Source organism: Platalea leucorodia (genome assembly GCF_965183815.1).
Source record: "Platalea leucorodia genome assembly, contig: HAP1_HAP1_SCAFFOLD_202, whole genome shotgun sequence".
Lineage (NCBI taxonomy): Eukaryota > Metazoa > Chordata > Aves > Pelecaniformes > Threskiornithidae > Platalea > Platalea leucorodia.
Genome location: NW_028121357.1, coordinates 79220 through 104883, shown reverse-complemented (window position 1 = coordinate 104883; position 25664 = coordinate 79220). Strand labels below are relative to the sequence as shown.

The 25664-nt window shown below is 61.6% G+C and overlaps 7 protein-coding genes across 7 annotated transcripts; all 7 read right to left on the bottom strand.

Moving 5' to 3' along the window:
- Positions 1–197: 197 nt before the first annotated feature.
- LOC309603789 (inositol 1,4,5-trisphosphate receptor-interacting protein-like 1) lies at positions 198–1751 on the bottom strand (the record flags this gene model as incomplete). The annotated part of the gene is made up of 1 exon (XM_082338697.1): positions 198–1751. The coding sequence occupies one exon, from the start codon at positions 1749–1751 to the stop codon at positions 198–200; it is 1554 nt and encodes a 517-aa protein (XP_082194823.1).
- Positions 1752–4091: 2340 nt separating this feature from the next.
- On the bottom strand, positions 4092–5645 carry LOC309603788 (inositol 1,4,5-trisphosphate receptor-interacting protein-like 1; the record flags this gene model as incomplete). Its single annotated transcript, XM_082338696.1, has 1 exon — positions 4092–5645. The coding sequence occupies one exon, from the start codon at positions 5643–5645 to the stop codon at positions 4092–4094; it is 1554 nt and encodes a 517-aa protein (XP_082194822.1).
- A 2340-nt stretch (positions 5646–7985) lies between these two features.
- On the bottom strand, positions 7986–9539 carry LOC309603787 (inositol 1,4,5-trisphosphate receptor-interacting protein-like 1; the record flags this gene model as incomplete). The annotated part of the gene is made up of 1 exon (XM_082338695.1): positions 7986–9539. One exon carries the CDS (start codon positions 9537–9539, stop codon positions 7986–7988), a length of 1554 nt encoding a protein of 517 aa, XP_082194821.1.
- A 2340-nt stretch (positions 9540–11879) lies between these two features.
- Positions 11880–13433, bottom strand: LOC309603786 (inositol 1,4,5-trisphosphate receptor-interacting protein-like 1; the record flags this gene model as incomplete). The annotated part of the gene is made up of 1 exon (XM_082338694.1): positions 11880–13433. The coding sequence occupies one exon, from the start codon at positions 13431–13433 to the stop codon at positions 11880–11882; it is 1554 nt and encodes a 517-aa protein (XP_082194820.1).
- Positions 13434–15773: 2340 nt separating this feature from the next.
- Positions 15774–17327, bottom strand: LOC309603785 (inositol 1,4,5-trisphosphate receptor-interacting protein-like 1; the record flags this gene model as incomplete). Its single annotated transcript, XM_082338693.1, has 1 exon — positions 15774–17327. The coding sequence occupies one exon, from the start codon at positions 17325–17327 to the stop codon at positions 15774–15776; it is 1554 nt and encodes a 517-aa protein (XP_082194819.1).
- A 2339-nt stretch (positions 17328–19666) lies between these two features.
- Positions 19667–21220, bottom strand: LOC309603784 (inositol 1,4,5-trisphosphate receptor-interacting protein-like 1; the record flags this gene model as incomplete). Its single annotated transcript, XM_082338692.1, has 1 exon — positions 19667–21220. The coding sequence occupies one exon, from the start codon at positions 21218–21220 to the stop codon at positions 19667–19669; it is 1554 nt and encodes a 517-aa protein (XP_082194818.1).
- A 2340-nt stretch (positions 21221–23560) lies between these two features.
- Positions 23561–25114, bottom strand: LOC309603783 (inositol 1,4,5-trisphosphate receptor-interacting protein-like 1; the record flags this gene model as incomplete). Its single annotated transcript, XM_082338691.1, has 1 exon — positions 23561–25114. The coding sequence occupies one exon, from the start codon at positions 25112–25114 to the stop codon at positions 23561–23563; it is 1554 nt and encodes a 517-aa protein (XP_082194817.1).
- Between the last annotated feature and the right edge of the window lie 550 nt (positions 25115–25664).

Here is a 25664-nt window from a genome sequence, read left to right as displayed (position 1 = left end):
GTAGCTGTCAGCGGCTGCTGTGCTGGGGACAGCATCGAGGGGAGACCACTGCCGCTCTTGGCAGAGGGCTGCTGCGCAGGGTTTGCCCTTTCCTCTCTGTGTTCCGCGTTCTGGCCTTGTTTTCCCTGCGGTATGAGGTCCTTGTCCGTCGTCAGCTGTCAGGCCCTGAAACACAGCTCTGTGCGTGAAGACCTCCTTCAGCAGCCGTAGATCAGCAGTCTTGTGAGCCGATCTTGCAGCTCATCGAACTTGCGCAGTGCCTCGGCGTAGGTGGCTGGATCCTGCGCCAGGCTCTGGAAGAGGTTGAGTGGCTCAGCTGCTTGGAAGGCTGGGGGCAAGACGATCTCCTCAGGCACCCTCTCGTTGCCAAAGAAGAAGTGGTCGAGGCGTTTCTCCTCCAGGCAGCAGCGCAGGTACTGCATGATATCCTGCAGCCGCAGCAGGAAATCCCTCCTGCGCCAGCCTGACAGGGGTAGGGTGGTCAGGAGGTGCATCACAACTGTCTTCAAGGTATAGGTGGAAAAGCTTGTGCCCACCAGGATGCGGGCACAGAGCTGCAGGCATTTGAGGTGGAAGCTGTCACGTGGGGCGTGCCTGGCCATATGCCTGAAGAACTTCACCTCTGCCACAGCGTAGCTCTCCGACCACATCGTGCTTGGGGTGGAGACGGCCTCTGTAGTCTGGCTGCTCAGGAAGATGCCCGAGTCGCCTTGCTGCACCCCGAGTATCATCTCAATTAAGAGACTTCTTTTGCCGTCTTTTGTCACCTGGAATTTGCAGGAGCGGCTGGAGGGCAGCACCCTTAGACGGTGGTTGGACGACTCGGGCAAAACCACCCAGGCGGCTTTCACCAGCTGCTGGAAGCAGCGGGCAGTTTTCTCCGCATCTAGGTAGGAGCCGGTGCAGAGGGTGCGTAGGAGACTGGGGTCCTGATTCCTCCTCAGGTCCTCTTTGGGGTGGTGGAGGAAGCACAGCGTGTTCTCCGCCAGCTGCTCCCTTGTGCAGGTGCACACCAGCTCCACGTGGATGCAGAAGTTCCTCGCTGGCATCTCCCCTGCCGTGCCCAGCTCCAGGTGGAAGGTGTGCCCACGGGGAGGCCGCAGGGGCACGAGCAGACGGTAGATGATGCCTTTCTCATCGGGACTCCAGCCTTCGAAGGCGCTGCCCACCCCGATGGCTGGTTGCAGCACTGGGAAGAAACTATTTGACAAGAGCACTTGGAGGACACGGAGGAGGTCGCCCACCAAGTCCTTCACCACCTGGCACTCTGTGGCCAGGTTCTGAACTGGCCACTGTATGTGCTCCTCAAAAAACCTTCCCAGGTAATCTGCATCATCGTCGTCGTCTTCCTCCTCCACCTCTACCTGCTCCCTGTCGCTGCTGGAGCTCTCCTCGTCGCTGCTGCTGGCTGGCTGGCTGACGGCTCCTCTTCCTCCACCGCCAGACCGCCAGCAGAGCCCCAAGAGTAGGACCAGGACTCCAGCAATGGCCCAGAACTGCCACTGCTGCAAGGCAGCAAAGAGCAGGGCTCCCCAGGAAAAGCCGCTCTGCTCCTGGGCCGTCGGCTCCTGCCTCCTCTGCTCCTGGCTCCTCTGCTCCAGCTCCTGCAGCAGCCGAGCCATCTCCTGGCTCAGCTGCTCCGCACGCTGCTGCATGCGCTCGCGCGTGGCCTCATCCAGCTCATCACCGACCATCAGCAGGTTCAGAAAGATGCTTTGCACAAGCCAGAGGAGGAATTTTGTGGCAGCCATGGCCTGCAGGAGGAGGGAGAGAAGGGGTTCAGTGGGGCTGCAAGGGAGGGAGCTGGCGGCGGGGGGAGCAGGGATGGGAGCTGCAGGGGGCTGGCGGCACGTAGGAGAGGGTGCGAGGCAGCTGGGAGGCAGCAAGGCCTGCGCCCAGCCCCGGCGGCGGTAGAGACTCCGTGCCCTGCCCAAGGCGCTCGCGTGAGCGGCTGGGCCCTCGATGCAGGGTGACAACCCACCGTGCCGGGGCCCGTGTTTCTGCCCCGGCCCTCGTCCAGCCCAGCCTCCGCCTGCGTGGGCACTCACCGCTGGCCCAGGCCGTACTGGGGCAGCGCTGCCTGCTGGTGCCCCTGATAACCGCCCCCATTGTGACTCGTCACAGGCGCCAGAGCGCATCACAGGCACGCCCACCGGCCAGCCCCGCCCTTCGGCCCCACCCCGGCTCAGCGACTCACAGCAGCCCCAGGCAGCTAAGGCTCCCCACACCCACAAAGTACAGACCCACCCGCGCGGACAGGGCTCCCAGGGCCTCCCTTTCCAAAGCAGGCAGAGGCCCCCCAAACCCTTACCAAAGATCACATCGGGTGACGTGACCCGTGGATGCTTTGCTCCTTGAAATGCAATCCCGTGAGATGGGATCAGCTCCCTTGATGCTGACCTCCGTGCTCGTGGACATGGGTGTGCTCTTGGTGCCTTCGTCACACCGATAGGTGGGTGGTGGCGTATACCCTGGCGGTGGGACGGGGCCTGTCCATGGCAGGATCTCTGTTCCTGCTGTGCCACTGCGAGAGGACATTGCTTCCAAAGAGACGTTTCCCAAGGGTGGAGATTTCCCAGGGGGCAACGCCCGCTGCCAATAGAGCACCGTCTTCTCCGTGCCCAGCATCTTCAGTTCTGCGCTACCAGCTCCCTGGGGAGTGTCTGGGACGGGCAGATTCTCCGCCTGGACCCCAGTGAGTACACGGAGGCGCATCAGCGGTGCGTCTCGCTTGCTCCCTGCCCAGCCGGAGCTGCCTGGGAGTTTCTCGGTCCATGTCAAATGGCCGCCATGGCCTTTAGAGTGAAAAAGGAGAGCAGGGCAAAAATCTTCTGCCACACAGCTGCCGTCAGGCCACTGCTTCTTATAAACGGGCCATGTACTGCACAAGTGCATGCTTTGAACTGGAGACATCTCAAAAGCTTTCTTTAACCTTGCTGCCCGTGCTAAGTCTCCCTCCTTAAAGTGGTGGGAACCTGAGCTCGCAGGTCATGAGAGGGTGCGGCGAATGAGTCTCGTGCTCGTACGGGAGCCAGAGCAGCCAGAGGCCTGCTCTGCAGCCGTGTCACTTGTCCGCTGTGCAAAGGGCTCCCCACTCCGGCAGCGGGATACCCGCCTCACTGGGGTCGCCCAAGGGCAACGCTGTCAGGCTCCCAGGGCTTGCTTTGCATATGGCTCCCAAGGAAGCCGCTTCGGCCTCCCTACGGCACACAGACAATGTGCACAGCTGTGGAGGGTGACAAATTATGCCGCTTGCCCCAGCGCAGGAGCACGGACAAGTAGGAGAGCCTCAGCTACAGAATCAGTGAAACCAGAGCCCACCGCATCAGCTCTTCTGCAAAGTGCTCCCTGAGTCTGTAGAGCCGAGCAGTCAGCGCACTATGCCTGTGTTCCCCGACAAAGTGATGCACAGGCGCTCACAGACGCAGCACTTGTTCAACAGGCCATTTAGTGGCAACTTCGCACAGGGTAAAGCTCCCAGAAGGAACGGACTCCGTCGAAGAGGCGAGGGCCGTCGCTGTCCAGGTGGTAACGGGAGTCTTTGTCACAAGCCTCCTTGCAACGGCCTCTTCAGCTGCATCAGGTCTGACTGCCCAGAGCGTGCTTTAGCTGTGGAGGAAAGGTGTGGCAGCGATTCCCAATGCCGACTGAGCAGTGTCTTCTCTGTATCCTGTGTGCTCAGTTCTGTGGCACCAGCTCCCCGGGGAGCGTCTAGGCTGGGTAGGTTCTCCACCCGGACCCCAGTGAACACACAGAGGCACATCAGCGGTGCCTCTTGCTTGGTCCCTGCCCAGCCGGAGCCGCCAGCAAGAATTTCTGGGCCCATGTGAAATGCCATCCTGGCCGCAGCCAGTGCGAGGGGAAAGCAGGGCGAAACTAGTCGTTGTCGCCACTGTAGCTGTCAGCGGCTGCTGTGCTGGGGACAGCATCGAGGGGAGACCACTGCCGCTCTTGGCAGAGGGCTGCTGCGCAGGGTTTGCCCTTTCCTCTCTGTGTTCCGCGTTCTGGCCTTGTTTTCCCTGCGGTATGAGGTCCTTGTCCGTCGTCAGCTGTCATGCCCTGAAACACAGCTCTGTGCGTGAAGACCTCTTTCAGCAGCCGTAGATCAGCAGTCTTGTGAGCCGATCTTGCAGCTCATCGAACTCGCGCAGTGCCTCGGCGTAGGTGGCTGGATCCTGCGCCAGGCTCTGGAAGAGGTTGAGTGGCTCAGCTGCTTGGAAGGCTGGGGGCAAGACGATCTCCTCAGGCACCCTCTCGTTGCCAAAGAAGAAGTGGTCGAGGCGTTTCTCCTCCAGGCAGCAGCGCAGGTACTGCATGATATCCTGCAGCCGCAGCAGGAAATCCCTCCTGCGCCAGCCTGACAGGGGTAGGGTGGTCAGGAGGTGCATCACAACTGTCTTCAAGGTATAGGTGGAAAAGCTTGTGCCCACCAGGATGCGGGCACAGAGCTGCAGGCATTTGAGGTGGAAGCTGTCACGTGGGGCGTGCCTGGCCATATGCCTGAAGAACTTCACCTCTGCCACAGCGTAGGTCTCCGACCACATCGTGCTTGGGGTGGAGACGGCCTCTGTAGTCTGGCTGCTCAGGAAGATGCCCGAGTCGCCTTGCTGCACCCCGAGTATCATCTCAATTAAGAGACTTCTTTTGCCGTCTTTTGTCACCTGGAATTTGCAGGAGCGGCTGGAGGGCAGCACCCTTAGACGGTGGTTGGACGACTCGGGCAAAACCACCCAGGCGGCTTTCACCAGCTGCTGGAAGCAGCGGGCAGTTTTCTCCGCATCTAGGTAGGAGCCGGTGCAGAGGGTGCGTAGGAGACTGGGGTCCTGATTCCTCCTCAGGTCCTCTTTGGGGTGGTGGAGGAAGCACAGCGTGTTCTCCGCCAGCTGCTCCCTTGTGCAGGTGCACACCAGCTCCACGTGGATGCAGAAGTTCCTCGCTGGCATCTCCCCTGCCGTGCCCAGCTCCAGGTGGAAGGTGTGCCCACGGGGAGGCCGCAGGGGCACGAGCAGACGGTAGATGATGCCTTTCTCATCGGGACTCCAGCCTTCGAAGGCGCTGCCCACCCCGATGGCTGGTTGCAGCACTGGGAAGAAACTATTTGACAAGAGCACTTGGAGGACACGGAGGAGGTCGCCCACCAAGTCCTTCACCACCTGGCACTCTGTGGCCAGGTTCTGAACTGGCCACTGTATGTGCTCCTCAAAAAACCTTCCCAGGTAATCTGCATCATCGTCGTCGTCTTCCTCCTCCACCTCTACCTGCTCCCTGTCGCTGCTGGAGCTCTCCTCGTCGCTGCTGCTGGCTGGCTGGCTGACGGCTCCTCTTCCTCCACCGCCAGACCGCCAGCAGAGCCCCAAGAGCAGGACCAGGACTCCAGCAATGGCCCAGAACTGCCACTGCTGCAAGGCAGCAAAGAGCAGGGCTCCCCAGGAAAAGCCGCTCTGCTCCTGGGCCGTCGGCTCCTGCCTCCTCTGCTCCTGGCTCCTCTGCTCCAGCTCCTGCAGCAGCCGAGCCATCTCCTGGCTCAGCTGCTCCGCACGCTGCTGCATGCGCTCGCGCGTGGCCTCATCCAGCTCATCACCGACCATCAGCAGGTTCAGAAAGATGCTTTGCACAAGCCAGAGGAGGAATTTTGTGGCAGCCATGGCCTGCAGGAGGAGGGAGAGAAGGGGTTCAGTGGGGCTGCAAGGGAGGGAGCTGGCGGTGGGGGGAGCAGGGATGGGAGCTGCAGGGGGCTGGCGGCACGTAGGAGAGGGTGCGAGGCAGCTGGGAGGCAGCAAGGCCTGCGCCCAGCCCCGGCGGCGGTAGAGACTCCGTGCCCTGCCCAAGGCGCTCGCGTGAGCGGCTGGGCCCTCGATGCAGGGTGACAACCCACCGTGCCGGGGCCCGTGTTTCTGCCCCGGCCCTCGTCCAGCCCAGCCTCCGCCTGCGTGGGCACTCACCGCTGGCCCAGGCCGTACTGGGGCAGCGCTGCCTGCTGGCGCCCCTGATAACCGCCCCCATTGTGACTCGTCACAGGCGCCAGAGCGCATCACAGGCACGCCCACCGGCCAGCCCCGCCCTTCGGCCCCACCCCGGCTCAGCAACTCACAGCAGCCCCAGGCAGCTAAGGCCCCCCACACCCACAAAGTACAGACCCACCCGCGCGGACAGGGCTCCCAGGGCCTCCCTTTCCAAAGCAGGCAGAGGCCCCCCAAACCCTTACCAAAGATCACATCGGGTGACGTGACCCGTGGATGCTTTGCTCCTTGAAATGCAATCCCGTGAGATGGGATCAGCTCCCTTGATGCTGACCTCCGTGCTCGTGGACATGGGTGTGCTCTTGGTGCCTTCGTCACACCGATAGGTGGGTGGTGGCGTATACCCTGGCGGCGGGACGGGGCCTGTCCATGGCAGGATCTCTGTTCCTGCTGTGCCACTGCGAGAGGACATTGCTTCCAAAGAGACGTTTCCCAAGGGTGGAGATTTCCCAGGGGGCAACGCCCGCTGCCAATAGAGCACCGTCTTCTCCGTGCCCAGCATCTTCAGTTCTGCGCTACCAGCTCCCTGGGGAGTGTCTGGGACGGGCAGATTCTCCGCCTGGACCCCAGTGAGTACACGGAGGCGCATCAGCGGTGCGTCTCGCTTGCTCCCTGCCCAGCTGGAGCTGCCTGGGAGTTTCTCGGTCCATGTCAAATGGCCGCCATGGCCTTTAGAGTGAAAAAGGAGAGCAGGGCAAAAATCTTCTGCCACACAGCTGCCGTCAGGCCACTGCTTCTTATAAACGGGCCATGTACTGCACAAGTGCATGCTTTGAACTGGAGACATCTCAAAAGCTTTCTTTAACCTTGCTGCCCGTGCTAAGTCTCCCTCCTTAAAGTGGTGGGAACCTGAGCTCGCAGGTCATGAGAGGGTGCGGCGAATGAGTCTCGTGCTCGTACGGGAGCCAGAGCAGCCAGAGCCCTGCTCTGCAGCCGTGTCACTTGTCCGCTGTGCAAAGGGCTCCCCACTCCGACAGCGGGATACCCGCCTCACTGGGGTCGCCCAAGGGCAACGCTGTCAGGCTCCCAGGGCTTGCTTTGCATATGGCTCCCAAGGAAGCCGCTTCGGCCTCCCTACGGCACACAGACAATGTGCACAGCTGTGGAGGGTGACAAATTATGCCGCTTGCCCCAGCGCAGGAGCACGGACAAGTAGGAGAGCCTCAGCTACAGAATCAGTGAAACCAGAGCCCACCGCATCAGCTCTTCTGCAAAGTGCTCCCTGAGTCTGTAGAGCCGAGCAGTCAGCGCACTATGCCTGTGTTCCCCGACGAAGTGATGCACAGGCACTCACAGACGCAGCACTTGTTCAACAGGCCATTTAGTGGCAACTTTGCACAGGGTAAAGCTCCCAGAAGGAACGGACTCCGTCGAAGAGGCGAGGGCCGTCGCTGTCCAGGTGATAACGGGAGTCTTTGTCACAAGCCTCCTTGCAACGGCCTCTTCAGCTGCATCAGGTCTGACTGCCCAGAGCATGCTTTAGCTGTGGAGGAAAGGTGTGGCAGCGATTCCCAATGCCGACTGAGCAGTGTCTTCTCTGTATCCTGTGTGCTCAGTTCTGTGGCACCAGCTCCCCGGGGAGCGTCTAGGCTGGGTAGGTTCTCCACCCGGACCCCAGTGAACACACAGAGGCACATCAGCGGTGCCTCTTGCTTGGTCCCTGCCCAGCCGGAGCCGCCAGCAAGAATTTCTGGGCCCATGTGAAATGCCATCCTGGCCGCAGCCAGTGCGAGGGGAAAGCAGGGCGAAACTAGTCGTTGTCGCCACTGTAGCTGTCAGCGGCTGCTGTGCTGGGGACAGCATCGAGGGGAGACCACTGCCGCTCTTGGCAGAGGGCTGCTGCGCAGGGTTTGCCCTTTCCTCTCTGTGTTCCGCGTTCTGGCCTTGTTTTCCCTGCGGTATGAGGTCCTTGTCCGTCGTCAGCTGTCATGCCCTGAAACACAGCTCTGTGCGTGAAGACCTCTTTCAGCAGCCGTAGATCAGCAGTCTTGTGAGCCGATCTTGCAGCTCATCGAACTCGCGCAGTGCCTCGGCGTAGGTGGCTGGATCCTGCGCCAGGCTCTGGAAGAGGTTGAGTGGCTCAGCTGCTTGGAAGGCTGGGGGCAAGACGATCTCCTCAGGCACCCTCTCGTTGCCAAAGAAGAAGTGGTCGAGGCGTTTCTCCTGCAGGCAGCAGCGCAGGTACTGCATGATATCCTGCAGCCGCAGCAGGAAATCCCTCCTGCGCCAGCCTGACAGGGGTAGGGTGGTCAGGAGGTGCATCACAACTGTCTTCAAGGTATAGGTGGAAAAGCTTGTGCCCACCAGGATGCGGGCACAGAGCTGCAGGCATTTGAGGTGGAAGCTGTCACGTGGGGCGTGCCTGGCCATATGCCTGAAGAACTTCACCTCTGCCACAGCGTAGCTCTCCGACCACATCGTGCTTGGGGTGGAGACGGCCTCTGTAGTCTGGCTGCTCAGGAAGATGCCCGAGTCGCCTTGCTGCACCCCGAGTATCATCTCAATTAAGAGACTTCTTTTGCCGTCTTTTGTCACCTGGAATTTGCAGGAGCGGCTGGAGGGCAGCACCCTTAGACGGTGGTTGGACGACTCGGGCAAAACCACCCAGGCGGCTTTCACCAGCTGCTGGAAGCAGCGGGCAGTTTTCTCCGCATCTAGGTAGGAGCCGGTGCAGAGGGTGCGTAGGAGACTGGGGTCCTGATTCCTCCTCAGGTCCTCTTTGGGGTGGTGGAGGAAGCACAGCGTGTTCTCCGCCAGCTGCTCCCTTGTGCAGGTGCACACCAGCTCCACGTGGATGCAGAAGTTCCTCGCTGGCATCTCCCCTGCCGTGCCCAGCTCCAGGTGGAAGGTGTGCCCACGGGGAGGCCGCAGGGGCACGAGCAGACGGTAGATGATGCCTTTCTCATCGGGACTCCAGCCTTCGAAGGCGCTGCCCACCCCGATGGCTGGTTGCAGCACTGGGAAGAAACTATTTGACAAGAGCACTTGGAGGACACGGAGGAGGTTGCCCACCAAGTCCTTCACCACCTGGCACTCTGTGGCCAGGTTCTGAACTGGCCACTGTATGTGCTCCTCAAAAAACCTTCCCAGGTAATCTGCATCATCGTCGTCGTCTTCCTCCTCCACCTCTACCTGCTCCCTGTCGCTGCTGGAGCTCTCCTCGTCGCTGCTGCTGGCTGGCTGGCTGACGGCTCCTCTTCCTCCACCGCCAGACCGCCAGCAGAGCCCCAAGAGCAGGACCAGGACTCCAGCAATGGCCCAGAACTGCCACTGCTGCAAGGCAGCAAAGAGCAGGGCTCCCCAGGAAAAGCCGCTCTGCTCCTGGGCCGTCGGCTCCTGCCTCCTCTGCTCCTGGCTCCTCTGCTCCAGCTCCTGCAGCAGCCGAGCCATCTCCTGGCTCAGCTGCTCCGCACGCTGCTGCATGCGCTCGCGCGTGGCCTCATCCAGCTCATCACCGACCATCAGCAGGTTCAGAAAGATGCTTTGCACAAGCCAGAGGAGGAATTTTGTGGCAGCCATGGCCTGCAGGAGGAGGGAGAGAAGGGGTTCAGTGGGGCTGCAAGGGAGGGAGCTGGCGGTGGGGGGAGCAGGGATGGGAGCTGCAGGGGGCTGGCGGCACGTAGGAGAGGGTGCGAGGCAGCTGGGAGGCAGCAAGGCCTGCGCCCAGCCCCGGCGGCGGTAGAGACTCCGTGCCCTGCCCAAGGCGCTCGCGTGAGCGGCTGGGCCCTCGATGCAGGGTGACAACCCACCGTGCCGGGGCCCGTGTTTCTGCCCCGGCCCTCGTCCAGCCCAGCCTCCGCCTGCGTGGGCACTCACCGCTGGCCCAGGCCGTACTGGGGCAGCGCTGCCTGCTGGCGCCCCTGATAACCGCCCCCATTGTGACTCGTCACAGGCGCCAGAGCGCATCACAGGCACGCCCACCGGCCAGCCCCGCCCTTCGGCCCCACCCCGGCTCAGCAACTCACAGCAGCCCCAGGCAGCTAAGGCCCCCCACACCCACAAAGTACAGACCCACCCGCGCGGACAGGGCTCCCAGGGCCTCCCTTTCCAAAGCAGGCAGAGGCCCCCCAAACCCTTACCAAAGATCACATCGGGTGACGTGACCCGTGGATGCTTTGCTCCTTGAAATGCAATCCCGTGAGATGGGATCAGCTCCCTTGATGCTGACCTCCGTGCTCGTGGACATGGGTGTGCTCTTGGTGCCTTCGTCACACCGATAGGTGGGTGGTGGCGTATACCCTGGCGGCGGGACGGGGCCTGTCCATGGCAGGATCTCTGTTCCTGCTGTGCCACTGCGAGAGGACATTGCTTCCAAAGAGACGTTTCCCAAGGGTGGAGATTTCCCAGGGGGCAACGCCCGCTGCCAATAGAGCACCGTCTTCTCCGTGCCCAGCATCTTCAGTTCTGCGCTACCAGCTCCCTGGGGAGTGTCTGGGACGGGCAGATTCTCCGCCTGGACCCCAGTGAGTACACGGAGGCGCATCAGCGGTGCGTCTCGCTTGCTCCCTGCCCAGCCGGAGCTGCCTGGGAGTTTCTCGGTCCATGTCAAATGGCCGCCATGGCCTTTAGAGTGAAAAAGGAGAGCAGGGCAAAAATCTTCTGCCACACAGCTGCCGTCAGGCCACTGCTTCTTATAAACGGGCCATGTACTGCACAAGTGCATGCTTTGAACTGGAGACATCTCAAAAGCTTTCTTTAACCTTGCTGCCCGTGCTAAGTCTCCCTCCTTAAAGTGGTGGGAACCTGAGCTCGCAGGTCATGAGAGGGTGCGGCGAATGAGTCTCGTGCTCGTACGGGAGCCAGAGCAGCCAGAGCCCTGCTCTGCAGCCGTGTCACTTGTCCGCTGTGCAAAGGGCTCCCCACTCCGACAGCGGGATACCCGCCTCACTGGGGTCGCCCAAGGGCAACGCTGTCAGGCTCCCAGGGCTTGCTTTGCATATGGCTCCCAAGGAAGCCGCTTCGGCCTCCCTACGGCACACAGACAATGTGCACAGCTGTGGAGGGTGACAAATTATGCCGCTTGCCCCAGCGCAGGAGCACGGACAAGTAGGAGAGCCTCAGCTACAGAATCAGTGAAACCAGAGCCCACCGCATCAGCTCTTCTGCAAAGTGCTCCCTGAGTCTGTAGAGCCGAGCAGTCAGCGCACTATGCCTGTGTTCCCCGACAAAGTGATGCACAGGCGCTCACAGACGCAGCACTTGTTCAACAGGCCATTTAGTGGCAACTTCGCACAGGGTAAAGCTCCCAGAAGGAACGGACTCCGTCGAAGAGGCGAGGGCCGTCGCTGTCCAGGTGGTAACGGGAGTCTTTGTCACAAGCCTCCTTGCAACGGCCTCTTCAGCTGCATCAGGTCTGACTGCCCAGAGCGTGCTTTAGCTGTGAAGGAAAGGTGTGGCAGCGATTCCCAATGCCGACTGAGCAGTGTCTTCTCCGTCTCCAGCGTGCTCAGTTCTGTGGCACCAGCTCCCCGGGGAGCGTCTAGGCTGGGTAGGTTCTCCACCCGGACCCCAGTGAACACACAGAGGCACATCAGCGGTGCCTCTTGCTTGGTCCCTGCCCAGCCGGAGCCGCCAGCAAGAATTTCTGGGCCCATGTGAAATGCCATCCTGGCCGCAGCCAGTGCGAGGGGAAAGCAGGGCGAAACTAGTCGTTGTCGCCACTGTAGCTGTCAGCGGCTGCTGTGCTGGGGACAGCATCGAGGGGAGACCACTGCCGCTCTTGGCAGAGGGCTGCTGCGCAGGGTTTGCCCTTTCCTCTCTGTGTTCCGCGTTCTGGCCTTGTTTTCCCTGCGGTATGAGGTCCTTGTCCGTCGTCAGCTGTCAGGCCCTGAAACACAGCTCTGTGCGTGAAGACCTCCTTCAGCAGCCGTAGATCAGCAGTCTTGTGAGCCGATCTTGCAGCTCATCGAACTCGCGCAGTGCCTCGGCGTAGGTGGCTGGATCCTGCGCCAGGCTCTGGAAGAGGTTGAGTGGCTCAGCTGCTTGGAAGGCTGGGGGCAAGACGATCTCCTCAGGCACCCTCTCGTTGCCAAAGAAGAAGTGGTCGAGGCGTTTCTCCTGCAGGCAGCAGCGCAGGTACTGCATGATATCCTGCAGCCGCAGCAGGAAATCCCTCCTGCGCCAGCCTGACAGGGGTAGGGTGGTCAGGAGGTGCATCACAACTGTCTTCAAGGTATAGGTGGAAAAGCTTGTGCCCACCAGGATGCGGGCACAGAGCTGCAGGCATTTGAGGTGGAAGCTGTCACGTGGGGCGTGCCTGGCCATATGCCTGAAGAACTTCACCTCTGCCACAGCGTAGCTCTCCGACCACATCGTGCTTGGGGTGGAGACGGCCTCTGTAGTCTGGCTGCTCAGGAAGATGCCCGAGTCGCCTTGCTGCACCCCGAGTATCATCTCAATTAAGAGACTTCTTTTGCCGTCTTTTGTCACCTGGAATTTGCAGGAGCGGCTGGAGGGCAGCACCCTTAGACGGTGGTTGGACGACTCGGGCAAAACCACCCAGGCGGCTTTCACCAGCTGCTGGAAGCAGCGGGCAGTTTTCTCCGCATCTAGGTAGGAGCCGGTGCAGAGGGTGCGTAGGAGACTGGGGTCCTGATTCCTCCTCAGGTCCTCTTTGGGGTGGTGGAGGAAGCACAGCGTGTTCTCCGCCAGCTGCTCCCTTGTGCAGGTGCACACCAGCTCCACGTGGATGCAGAAGTTCCTCGCTGGCATCTCCCCTGCCGTGCCCAGCTCCAGGTGGAAGGTGTGCCCACGGGGAGGCCGCAGGGGCACGAGCAGACGGTAGATGATGCCTTTCTCATCGGGACTCCAGCCTTCGAAGGCGCTGCCCACCCCGATGGCTGGTTGCAGCACTGGGAAGAAACTATTTGACAAGAGCACTTGGAGGACACGGAGGAGGTCGCCCACCAAGTCCTTCACCACCTGGCACTCTGTGGCCAGGTTCTGAACTGGCCACTGTATGTGCTCCTCAAAAAACCTTCCCAGGTAATCTGCATCATCGTCGTCGTCTTCCTCCTCCACCTCTACCTGCTCCCTGTCGCTGCTGGAGCTCTCCTCGTCGCTGCTGCTGGCTGGCTGGCTGACGGCTCCTCTTCCTCCACCGCCAGACCGCCAGCAGAGCCCCAAGAGCAGGACCAGGACTCCAGCAATGGCCCAGAACTGCCACTGCTGCAAGGCAGCAAAGAGCAGGGCTCCCCAGGAAAAGCCGCTCTGCTCCTGGGCCATCGGCTCCTGCCTCCTCTGCTCCTGGCTCCTCTGCTCCAGCTCCTGCAGCAGCCGAGCCATCTCCTGGCTCAGCTGCTCCGCACGCTGCTGCATGCGCTCGCGCGTGGCCTCATCCAGCTCATCACCGACCATGAGCAGGTTCAGAAAGATGCTTTGCACAAGCCAGAGGAGGAATTTTGTGGCAGCCATGGCCTGCAGGAGGAGGGAGAGAAGGGGTTCAGTGGGGCTGCAAGGGAGGGAGCTGGCGGTGGGGGGAGCAGGGATGGGAGCTGCAGGGAGCTGGCGGCACGTAGGAGAGGGTGCGAGGCAGCTGGGAGGCAGTAAGGCCTGCGCCCAGCCCCGGCGGCGGTAGAGACTCCGTGCCCTGCCCAAGGCGCTCGCGTGAGCGGCTGGGCCCTCGATGCAGGGTGACAACCCACCGTGCCGGGGCCCGTGTTTCTGCCCCGGCCCTCGTCCAGCCCAGCCTCCGCCTGCGCGGGCACTCACCGCTGGCCCAGGCCGTACTGGGGCAGCGCTGCCTGCTGGCGCCCCTGATAACCGCCCCCATTGTGACTCGTCACAGGCGCCAGAGCGCATCACAGGCACGCCCACCGGCCAGCCCCGCCCTTCGGCCCCACCCCGGCTCAGCGACTCACAGCAGCCCCAGGCAGCTAAGGCCCCCCACACCCACAAAGTACAGACCCACCCGCGCGGACAGGGCTCCCAGGGCCTCCCTTTCCAAAGCAGGCAGAGGCCCCCCAAACCCTTACCAAAGATCACATCGGGTGACGTGACCCGTGGATGCTTTGCTCCTTGAAATGCAATCCCGTGAGATGGGATCAGCTCCCTTGATGCTGACCTCCGTGCTCGTGGACATGGGTGTGCTCTTGGTGCCTTCGTCACACCGATAGGTGGGTGGTGGCGTATACCCTGGCGGCGGGACGGGGCCTGTCCATGGCAGGATCTCTGTTCCTGCTGTGCCACTGCGAGAGGACATTGCTTCCAAAGAGACGTTTCCCAAGGGTGGAGATTTCCCAGGGGGCAACGCCCGCTGCCAATAGAGCACCGTCTTCTCCGTGCCCAGCATCTTCAGTTCTGCGCTACCAGCTCCCTGGGGAGTGTCTGGGACGGGCAGATTCTCCGCCTGGACCCCAGTGAGTACACGGAGGCGCATCAGCGGTGCGTCTCGCTTGCTCCCTGCCCAGCTGGAGCTGCCTGGGAGTTTCTCGGTCCATGTCAAATGGCCGCCATGGCCTTTAGAGTGAAAAAGGAGAGCAGGGCAAAAATCTTCTGCCACACAGCTGCCGTCAGGCCACTGCTTCTTATAAACGGGCCATGTACTGCACAAGTGCATGCTTTGAACTGGAGACATCTCAAAAGCTTTCTTTAACCTTGCTGCCCGTGCTAAGTCTCCCTCCTTAAAGTGGTGGGAACCTGAGCTCGCAGGTCATGAGAGGGTGCGGCGAATGAGTCTCGTGCTCATACGGGAGCCAGAGCAGCCAGAGGCCTGCTCTGCAGCCGTGTCACTTGTCCGCTGTGCAAAGGGCTCCCCACTCCGACAGCGGGATACCCGCCTCACTGGGGTCGCCCAAGGGCAACGCTGTCAGGCTCCCAGGGCTTGCTTTGCATATGGCTCCCAAGGAAGCCGCTTTGGCCTCCCTACGGCACACAGACAATGTGCACAGCTGTGGAGGGTGACAAATTATGCCGCTTGCCCCAGCGCAGGAGCACGGACAAGTAGGAGAGCCTCAGCTACAGAATCAGTGAAACCAGAGCCCACCGCATCAGCTCTTCTGCAAAGTGCTCCCTGAGTCTGTAGAGCCGAGCAGTCAGCGCACTATGCCTGTGTTCCCCGACAAAGTGATGCACAGGCGCTCACAGACGCAGCACTTGTTCAACAGGCCATTTAGTGGCAACTTCGCACAGGGTAAAGCTCCCAGAAGGAACGGACTCCGTCGAAGAGGCGAGGGCCGTCGCTGTCCAGGTGGTAACGGGAGTCTTTGTCACAAGCCTCCTTGCAACGGCCTCTTCAGCTGCATCAGGTCTGACTGCCCAGAGCGTGCTTTAGCTGTGGAGGAAAGGTGTGGCAGCGATTCCCAATGCCGACTGAGCAGTGTCTTCTCTGTATCCTGTGTGCTCAGTTCTGTGGCACCAGCTCCCCGGGGAGCGTCTAGGCTGGGTAGGTTCTCCACCCGGACCCCAGTGAACACACAGAGGCACATCAGCGGTGCCTCTTGCTTGGTCCCTGCCCAGCCGGAGCCGCCAGCAAGAATTTCTGGGCCCATGTGAAATGCCATCCTGGCCGCAGCCAGTGCGAGGGGAAAGCAGGGCGAAACTAGTCGTTGTCGCCACTGTAGCTGTCAGCGGCTGCTGTGCTGGGGACAGCATCGAGGGGAGACCACTGCCGCTCTTGGCAGAGGGCTGCTGCGCAGGGTTTGCCCTTTCCTCTCTGTGTTCCGCGTTCTGGCCTTGTTTTCCCTGCGGTATGAGGTCCTTGTCCGTCGTCAGCTGTCAGGCCCTGAAACACAGCTCTGTGCGTGAAGACCTCTTTCAGCAGCCGTAGATCAGCAGTCTTGTGAGCCGATCTTGCAGCTCATCGAACTCGCGCAGTGCCTCGGCGTAGGTGGCTGGATCCTGCGCCAGGCTCTGGAAGAGGTTGAGTGGCTCAGCTGCTTGGAAGGCTGGGGGCAAGACGATCTCCTCAGGCACCCTCTCGTTGCCAAAGAAGAAGTGGTCGAGGCGTTTCTCCTCCAGGCAGCAGCGCAGGTACTGCATGATATCCTGCAGCCGCAGCAGGAAATCCCTCCTGCGCCAGCCTGACAGGGGTAGGGTGGTCAGGAGGTGCATCACAACTGTCTTCAAGGTATAGGTGGAAAAGCTTGTGCCCACCAGGATGCGGGCACAGAGCTGCAGGCATTTGAGGTGGAAGCTGTCACGTGGGGCGTGCCTGGCCATATGCCTGAAGAACTTCACCTCTGCCACAGCGTAGCTCTCCGACCACATCGTGCTTGGGGTGGAGACGGCCTCTGTAGTCTGGCTGCTCAGGAAGATGCCCGAGTCGCCTTGCTGCACCCCGAGTATCATCTCAATTAAGAGACTTCTTTTGCCGTCTTTTGTCACCTGGAATTTGCAGGAGCGGCTGGAGGGCAGCACCCTTAGACGGTGGTTGGACGACTCGGGCAAAACCACCCAGGCGGCTTTCACCAGCTGCTGGAAGCAGCGGGCAGTTTTCTCCGCATCTAGGTAGGAGCCGGTGCAGAGGGTGCGTAGGAGACTGGGGTCCTGATTCCTCCTCAGGTCCTCTTTGGGGTGGTGGAGGAAGCACAGCGTGTTCTCCGCCAGCTGCTCCCTTGTGCAGGTGCACACCAGCTCCACGTGGATGCAGAAGTTCCTCGCTGGCATCTCCCCTGCCGTGCCCAGCTCCAGGTGGAAGGTGTGCCCACGGGGAGGCCGCAGGGGCACGAGCAGACGGTAGATGATGCCTTTCTCATCGGGACTCCAGCCTTCGAAGGCGCTGCCCACCCCGATGGCTGGTTGCAGCACTGGGAAGAAACTATTTGACAAGAGCACTTGGAGGACACGGAGGAGGTCGCCCACCAAGTCCTTCACCACCTGGCACTCTGTGGCCAGGTTCTGAACTGGCCACTGTATGTGCTCCTCAAAAAACCTTCCCAGGTAATCTGCATCATCGTCGTCGTCTTCCTCCTCCACCTCTACCTGCTCCCTGTCGCTGCTGGAGCTCTCCTCGTCGCTGCTGCTGGCTGGCTGGCTGACGGCTCCTCTTCCTCCACCGCCAGACCGCCAGCAGAGCCCCAAGAGCAGGACCAGGACTCCAGCAATGGCCCAGAACTGCCACTGCTGCAAGGCAGCAAAGAGCAGGGCTCCCCAGGAAAAGCCGCTCTGCTCCTGGGCCGTCGGCTCCTGCCTCCTCTGCTCCTGGCTCCTCTGCTCCAGCTCCTGCAGCAGCCGAGCCATCTCCTGGCTCAGCTGCTCCGCACGCTGCTGCATGCGCTCGCGCGTGGCCTCATCCAGCTCATCACCGACCATCAGCAGGTTCAGAAAGATGCTTTGCACAAGCCAGAGGAGGAATTTTGTGGCAGCCATGGCCTGCAGGAGGAGGGAGAGAAGGGGTTCAGTGGGGCTGCAAGGGAGGGAGCTGGCGGTGGGGGGAGCAGGGATGGGAGCTGCAGGGGGCTGGCGGCACGTAGGAGAGGGTGCGAGGCAGCTGGGAGGCAGCAAGGCCTGCGCCCAGCCCCGGCGGCGGTAGAGACTCCGTGCCCTGCCCAAGGCGCTCGCGTGAGCGGCTGGGCCCTCGATGCAGGGTGACAACCCACCGTGCCGGGGCCCGTGTTTCTGCCCCGGCCCTCGTCCAGCCCAGCCTCCGCCTGCGTGGGCACTCACCGCTGGCCCAGGCCGTACTGGGGCAGCGCTGCCTGCTGGCGCCCCTGATAACCGCCCCCATTGTGACTCGTCACAGGCGCCAGAGCGCATCACAGGCACGCCCACCGGCCAGCCCCGCCCTTCGGCCCCACCCCGGCTCAGCAACTCACAGCAGCCCCAGGCAGCTAAGGCCCCCCACACCCACAAAGTACAGACCCACCCGCGCGGACAGGGCTCCCAGGGCCTCCCTTTCCAAAGCAGGCAGAGGCCCCCCAAACCCTTACCAAAGATCACATCGGGTGACGTGACCCGTGGATGCTTTGCTCCTTGAAATGCAATCCCGTGAGATGGGATCAGCTCCCTTGATGCTGACCTCCGTGCTCGTGGACATGGGTGTGCTCTTGGTGCCTTCGTCACACCGATAGGTGGGTGGTGGCGTATACCCTGGCGGCGGGACGGGGCCTGTCCATGGCAGGATCTCTGTTCCTGCTGTGCCACTGCGAGAGGACATTGCTTCCAAAGAGACGTTTCCCAAGGGTGGAGATTTCCCAGGGGGCAACGCCCGCTGCCAATAGAGCACCGTCTTCTCCGTGCCCAGCATCTTCAGTTCTGCGCTACCAGCTCCCTGGGGAGTGTCTGGGACGGGCAGATTCTCCGCCTGGACCCCAGTGAGTACACGGAGGCGCATCAGCGGTGCGTCTCGCTTGCTCCCTGCCCAGCTGGAGCTGCCTGGGAGTTTCTCGGTCCATGTCAAATGGCCGCCATGGCCTTTAGAGTGAAAAAGGAGAGCAGGGCAAAAATCTTCTGCCACACAGCTGCCGTCAGGCCACTGCTTCTTATAAACGGGCCATGTACTGCACAAGTGCATGCTTTGAACTGGAGACATCTCAAAAGCTTTCTTTAACCTTGCTGCCCGTGCTAAGTCTCCCTCCTTAAAGTGGTGGGAACCTGAGCTCGCAGGTCATGAGAGGGTGCGGCGAATGAGTCTCGTGCTCGTACGGGAGCCAGAGCAGCCAGAGCCCTGCTCTGCAGCCGTGTCACTTGTCCGCTGTGCAAAGGGCTCCCCACTCCGACAGCGGGATACCCGCCTCACTGGGGTCGCCCAAGGGCAACGCTGTCAGGCTCCCAGGGCTTGCTTTGCATATGGCTCCCAAGGAAGCCGCTTCGGCCTCCCTACGGCACACAGACAAGTGCACAGCTGTGGAGGGTGACAAATTATGCCGCTTGCCCCAGCGCAGGAGCACGGACAAGTAGGAGAGCCTCAGCTACAGAATCAGTGAAACCAGAGCCCACCGCATCAGCTCTTCTGCAAAGTGCTCCCTGAGTCTGTAGAGCCGAGCAGTCAGCGCACTATGCCTGTGTTCCCCGACGAAGTGATGCACAGGCACTCACAGACGCAGCACTTGTTCAACAGGCCATTTAGTGGCAACTTTGCACAGGGTAAAGCTCCCAGAAGGAACGGACTCCGTCGAAGAGGCGAGGGCCGTCGCTGTCCAGGTGATAACGGGAGTCTTTGTCACAAGCCTCCTTGCAACGGCCTCTTCAGCTGCATCAGGTCTGACTGCCCAGAGCATGCTTTAGCTGTGGAGGAAAGGTGTGGCAGCGATTCCCAATGCCGACTGAGCAGTGTCTTCTCCGTCTCCAGCGTGCTCAGTTCTGTGGCACCAGCTCCCCGGGGAGCGTCTAGGCTGGGTAGGTTCTCCACCCGGACCCCAGTGAACACACAGAGGCACATCAGCGGTGCCTCTTGCTTGGTCCCTGCCCAGCCGGAGCCGCCAGCAAGAATTTCTGGGCCCATGTGAAATGCCATCCTGGCCGCAGCCAGTGCGAGGGGAAAGCAGGGCGAAACTAGTCGTTGTCGCCACTGTAGCTGTCAGCGGCTGCTGTGCTGGGGACAGCATCGAGGGGAGACCACTGCCGCTCTTGGCAGAGGGCTGCTGCGCAGGGTTTGCCCTTTCCTCTCTGTGTTCCGCGTTCTGGCCTTGTTTTCCCTGCGGTATGAGGTCCTTGTCCGTCGTCAGCTGTCATGCCCTGAAACACAGCTCTGTGCGTGAAGACCTCCTTCAGCAGCCGTAGATCAGCAGTCTTGTGAGCCGATCTTGCAGCTCATCGAACTCGCGCAGTGCCTCGGCGTAGGTGGCTGGATCCTGCGCCAGGCTCTGGAAGAGGTTGAGTGGCTCAGCTGCTTGGAAGGCTGGGGGCAAGACGATCTCCTCAGGCACCCTCTCGTTGCCAAAGAAGAAGTGGTCGAGGCGTTTCTCCTGCAGGCAGCAGCGCAGGTACTGCATGATATCCTGCAGCCGCAGCAGGAAATCCCTCCTGCGCCAGCCTGACAGGGGTAGGGTGGTCAGGAGGTGCATCACAACTGTCTTCAAGGTATAGGTGGAAAAGCTTGTGCCCACCAGGATGCGGGCACAGAGCTGCAGGCATTTGAGGTGGAAGCTGTCACGTGGGGCGTGCCTGGCCATATGCCTGAAGAACTTCACCTCTGCCACAGCGTAGCTCTCCGACCACATCGTGCTTGGGGTGGAGACGGCCTCTGTAGTCTGGCTGCTCAGGAAGATGCCCGAGTCGCCTTGCTGCACCCCGAGTATCATCTCAATTAAGAGACTTCTTTTGCCGTCTTTTGTCACCTGGAATTTGCAGGAGCGGCTGGAGGGCAGCACCCTTAGACGGTGGTTGGACGACTCGGGCAAAACCACCCAGGCGGCTTTCACCAGCTGCTGGAAGCAGCGGGCAGTTTTCTCCGCATCTAGGTAGGAGCCGGTGCAGAGGGTGCGTAGGAGACTGGGGTCCTGATTCCTCCTCAGGTCCTCTTTGGGGTGGTGGAGGAAGCACAGCGTGTTCTCCGCCAGCTGCTCCCTTGTGCAGGTGCACACCAGCTCCACGTGGATGCAGAAGTTCCTCGCTGGCATCTCCCCTGCCGTGCCCAGCTCCAGGTGGAAGGTGTGCCCACGGGGAGGCCGCAGGGGCACGAGCAGACGGTAGATGATGCCTTTCTCATCGGGACTCCAGCCTTCGAAGGCGCTGCCCACCCCGATGGCTGGTTGCAGCACTGGGAAGAAACTATTTGACAAGAGCACTTGGAGGACACGGAGGAGGTTGCCCACCAAGTCCTTCACCACCTGGCACTCTGTGGCCAGGTTCTGAACTGGCCACTGTATGTGCTCCTCAAAAAACCTTCCCAGGTAATCTGCATCATCGTCGTCGTCTTCCTCCTCCACCTCTACCTGCTCCCTGTCGCTGCTGGAGCTCTCCTCGTCGCTGCTGCTGGCTGGCTGGCTGACGGCTCCTCTTCCTCCACCGCCAGACCGCCAGCAGAGCCCCAAGAGCAGGACCAGGACTCCAGCAATGGCCCAGAACTGCCACTGCTGCAAGGCAGCAAAGAGCAGGGCTCCCCAGGAAAAGCCGCTCTGCTCCTGGGCCGTCGGCTCCTGCCTCCTCTGCTCCTGGCTCCTCTGCTCCAGCTCCTGCAGCAGCCGAGCCATCTCCTGGCTCAGCTGCTCCGCACGCTGCTGCATGCGCTCGCGCGTGGCCTCATCCAGCTCATCACCGACCATCAGCAGGTTCAGAAAGATGCTTTGCACAAGCCAGAGGAGGAATTTTGTGGCAGCCATGGCCTGCAGGAGGAGGGAGAGAAGGGGTTCAGTGGGGCTGCAAGGGAGGGAGCTGGCGGTGGGGGGAGCAGGGATGGGAGCTGCAGGGGGCTGGCGGCACGTAGGAGAGGGTGCGAGGCAGCTGGGAGGCAGCAAGGCCTGCGCCCAGCCCCGGCGGCGGTAGAGACTCCGTGCCCTGCCCAAGGCGCTCGCGTGAGCGGCTGGGCCCTCGATGCAGGGTGACAACCCACCGTGCCGGGGCCCGTGTTTCTGCCCCGGCCCTCGTCCAGCCCAGCCTCCGCCTGCGTGGGCACTCACCGCTGGCCCAGGCCGTACTGGGGCAGCGCTGCCTGCTGGCGCCCCTGATAACCGCCCCCATTGTGACTCGTCACAGGCGCCAGAGCGCATCACAGGCACGCCCACCGGCCAGCCCCGCCCTTCGGCCCCACCCCGGCTCAGCAACTCACAGCAGCCCCAGGCAGCTAAGGCCCCCCACACCCACAAAGTACAGACCCACCCGCGCGGACAGGGCTCCCAGGGCCTCCCTTTCCAAAGCAGGCAGAGGCCCCCCAAACCCTTACCAAAGATCACATCGGGTGACGTGACCCGTGGATGCTTTGCTCCTTGAAATGCAATCCCGTGAGATGGGATCAGCTCCCTTGATGCTGACCTCCGTGCTCGTGGACATGGGTGTGCTCTTGGTGCCTTCGTCACACCGATAGGTGGGTGGTGGCGTATACCCTGGCGGCGGGACGGGGCCTGTCCATGGCAGGATCTCTGTTCCTGCTGTGCCACTGCGAGAGGACATTGCTTCCAAAGAGACGTTTCCCAAGGGTGGAGATTTCCCAGGGGGCAACGCCCGCTGCCAATAGAGCACCGTCTTCTCTGTGCCCAGCATCTTCAGTTCTGCGCTACCAGCTCCCTGGGGAGTGTCTGGGACGGGCAGATTCTCCGCCTGGACCCCAGTGAGTACACGGAGGCGCATCAGCGGTGCGTCTCGCTTGCTCCCTGCCCAGCCGGAGCTGCCTGGGAGTTTCTCGGTCCATGTCAAATGGCCGCCATGGCCTTTAGAGTGAAAAAGGAGAGCAGGGCAAAAATCTTCTGCCACACAGCTGCCGTCAGGCCACTGCTTCTTATAAACGGGCCATGTACTGCACAAGTGCATGCTTTGAACTGGAGACATCTCAAAAGCTTTCTTTAACCTTGCTGCCCGTGCTAAGTCTCCCTCCTTAAAGTGGTGGGAACCTGAGCTCGCAGGTCATGAGAGGGTGCGGCGAATGAGTCTCGTGCTCGTACGGGAGCCAGAGCAGCCAGAGCCCTGCTCTGCAGCCGTGTCACTTGTCCGCTGTGCAAAGGGCTCCCCACTCCGACAGCGGGATACCCGCCTCACTGGGGTCGCCCAAGGGCAACGCTGTCAGGCTCCCAGGGCTTGCTTTGCATATGGCTCCCAAGGAAGCCGCTTCGGCCTCCCTACGGCACACAGACAATGTGCACAGCTGTGGAGGGTGACAAATTATGCCGCTTGCCCCAGCGCAGGAGCACGGACAAGTAGGAGAGCCTCAGCTACAGAATCAGTGAAACCAGAGCCCACCGCATCAGCTCTTCTGCAAAGTGCTCCCTGAGTCTGTAGAGCCGAGCAGTCAGCGCACTATGCCTGTGTTCCCCGACAAAGTGATGCACAGGCGCTCACAGACGCAGCACTTGTTCAACAGGCCATTTAGTGGCAACTTCGCACAGGGTAAAGCTCCCAGAAGGAACGGACTCCGTCGAAGAGGCGAGGGCCGTCGCTGTCCAGGTGGTAACGGGAGTCTTTGTCACAAGCCTCCTTGCAACGGCCTCTTCAGCTGCATCAGGTCTGACTGCCCAGAGCGTGCTTTAGCTGTGAAGGAAAGGTGTGGCAGCGATTCCCAATGCCGACTGAGCAGTGTCTTCTCCGTCTCCAGCGTGCTCAGTTCTGTGGCACCAGCTCCCCGGGGAGCGTCTAGGCTGGGTAGGTTCTCCACCCGGACCCCAGTGAACACACAGAGGCACATCAGCGGTGCCTCTTGCTTGGTCCCTGCCCAGCCGGAGCCGCCAGCAAGAATTTCTGGGCCCATGTGAAATGCCATCCTGGCCGCAGCCAGTGCGAGGGGAAAGCAGGGCGAAACTAGTCGTTGTCGCCACTGTAGCTGTCAGCGGCTGCTGTGCTGGGGACAGCATCGAGGGGAGACCACTGCCGCTCTTGGCAGAGGGCTGCTGCGCAGGGTTTGCCCTTTCCTCTCTGTGTTCCGCGTTCTGGCCTTGTTTTCCCTGCGGTATGAGGTCCTTGTCCGTCGTCAGCTGTCAGGCCCTGAAACACAGCTCTGTGCGTGAAGACCTCCTTCAGCAGCCGTAGATCAGCAGTCTTGTGAGCCGATCTTGCAGCTCATCGAACTCGCGCAGTGCCTCGGCGTAGGTGGCTGGATCCTGCGCCAGGCTCTGGAAGAGGTTGAGTGGCTCAGCTGCTTGGAAGGCTGGGGGCAAGACGATCTCCTCAGGCACCCTCTCGTTGCCAAAGAAGAAGTGGTCGAGGCGTTTCTCCTCCAGGCAGCAGCGCAGGTACTGCATGATATCCTGCAGCCGCAGCAGGAAATCCCTCCTGCGCCAGCCTGACAGGGGTAGGGTGGTCAGGAGGTGCATCACAACTGTCTTCAAGGTATAGGTGGAAAAGCTTGTGCCCACCAGGATGCGGGCACAGAGCTGCAGGCATTTGAGGTGGAAGCTGTCACGTGGGGCGTGCCTGGCCATATGCCTGAAGAACTTCACCTCTGCCACAGCGTAGCTCTCCGACCACATCGTGCTTGGGGTGGAGACGGCCTCTGTAGTCTGGCTGCTCAGGAAGATGCCCGAGTCGCCTTGCTGCACCCCGAGTATCATCTCAATTAAGAGACTTCTTTTGCCGTCTTTTGTCACCTGGAATTTGCAGGAGCGGCTGGAGGGCAGCACCCTTAGACGGTGGTTGGACGACTCGGGCAAAACCACCCAGGCGGCTTTCACCAGCTGCTGGAAGCAGCGGGCAGTTTTCTCCGCATCTAGGTAGGAGCCGGTGCAGAGGGTGCGTAGGAGACTGGGGTCCTGATTCCTCCTCAGGTCCTCTTTGGGGTGGTGGAGGAAGCACAGCGTGTTCTCCGCCAGCTGCTCCCTTGTGCAGGTGCACACCAGCTCCACGTGGATGCAGAAGTTCCTCGCTGGCATCTCCCCTGCCGTGCCCAGCTCCAGGTGGAAGGTGTGCCCACGGGGAGGCCGCAGGGGCACGAGCAGACGGTAGATGATGCCTTTCTCATCGGGACTCCAGCCTTCGAAGGCGCTGCCCACCCCGATGGCTGGTTGCAGCACTGGGAAGAAACTATTTGACAAGAGCACTTGGAGGACACGGAGGAGGTCGCCCACCAAGTCCTTCACCACCTGGCACTCTGTGGCCAGGTTCTGAACTGGCCACTGTATGTGCTCCTCAAAAAACCTTCCCAGGTAATCTGCATCATCGTCGTCGTCTTCCTCCTCCACCTCTACCTGCTCCCTGTCGCTGCTGGAGCTCTCCTCGTCGCTGCTGCTGGCTGGCTGGCTGACGGCTCCTCTTCCTCCACCGCCAGACCGCCAGCAGAGCCCCAAGAGCAGGACCAGGACTCCAGCAATGGCCCAGAACTGCCACTGCTGCAAGGCAGCAAAGAGCAGGGCTCCCCAGGAAAAGCCGCTCTGCTCCTGGGCCATCGGCTCCTGCCTCCTCTGCTCCTGGCTCCTCTGCTCCAGCTCCTGCAGCAGCCGAGCCATCTCCTGGCTCAGCTGCTCCGCACGCTGCTGCATGCGCTCGCGCGTGGCCTCATCCAGCTCATCACCGACCATGAGCAGGTTCAGAAAGATGCTTTGCACAAGCCAGAGGAGGAATTTTGTGGCAGCCATGGCCTGCAGGAGGAGGGAGAGAAGGGGTTCAGTGGGGCTGCAAGGGAGGGAGCTGGCGGTGGGGGGAGCAGGGATGGGAGCTGCAGGGAGCTGGCGGCACGTAGGAGAGGGTGCGAGGCAGCTGGGAGGCAGTAAGGCCTGCGCCCAGCCCCGGCGGCGGTAGAGACTCCGTGCCCTGCCCAAGGCGCTCGCGTGAGCGGCTGGGCCCTCGATGCAGGGTGACAACCCACCGTGCCGGGGCCCGTGTTTCTGCCCCGGCCCTCGTCCAGCCCAGCCTCCGCCTGCGCGGGCACTCACCGCTGGCCCAGGCCGTACTGGGGCAGCGCTGCCTGCTGGCGCCCCTGATAACCGCCCCCATTGTGACTCGTCACAGGCGCCAGAGCGCATCACAGGCACGCCCACCGGCCAGCCCCGCCCTTCGGCCCCACCCCGGCTCAGCGACTCACAGCAGCCCCAGGCAGCTAAGGCCCCCCACACCCACAAAGTACAGACCCACCCGCGCGGACAGGGCTCCCAGGGCCTCCCTTTCCAAAGCAGGCAGAGGCCCCCC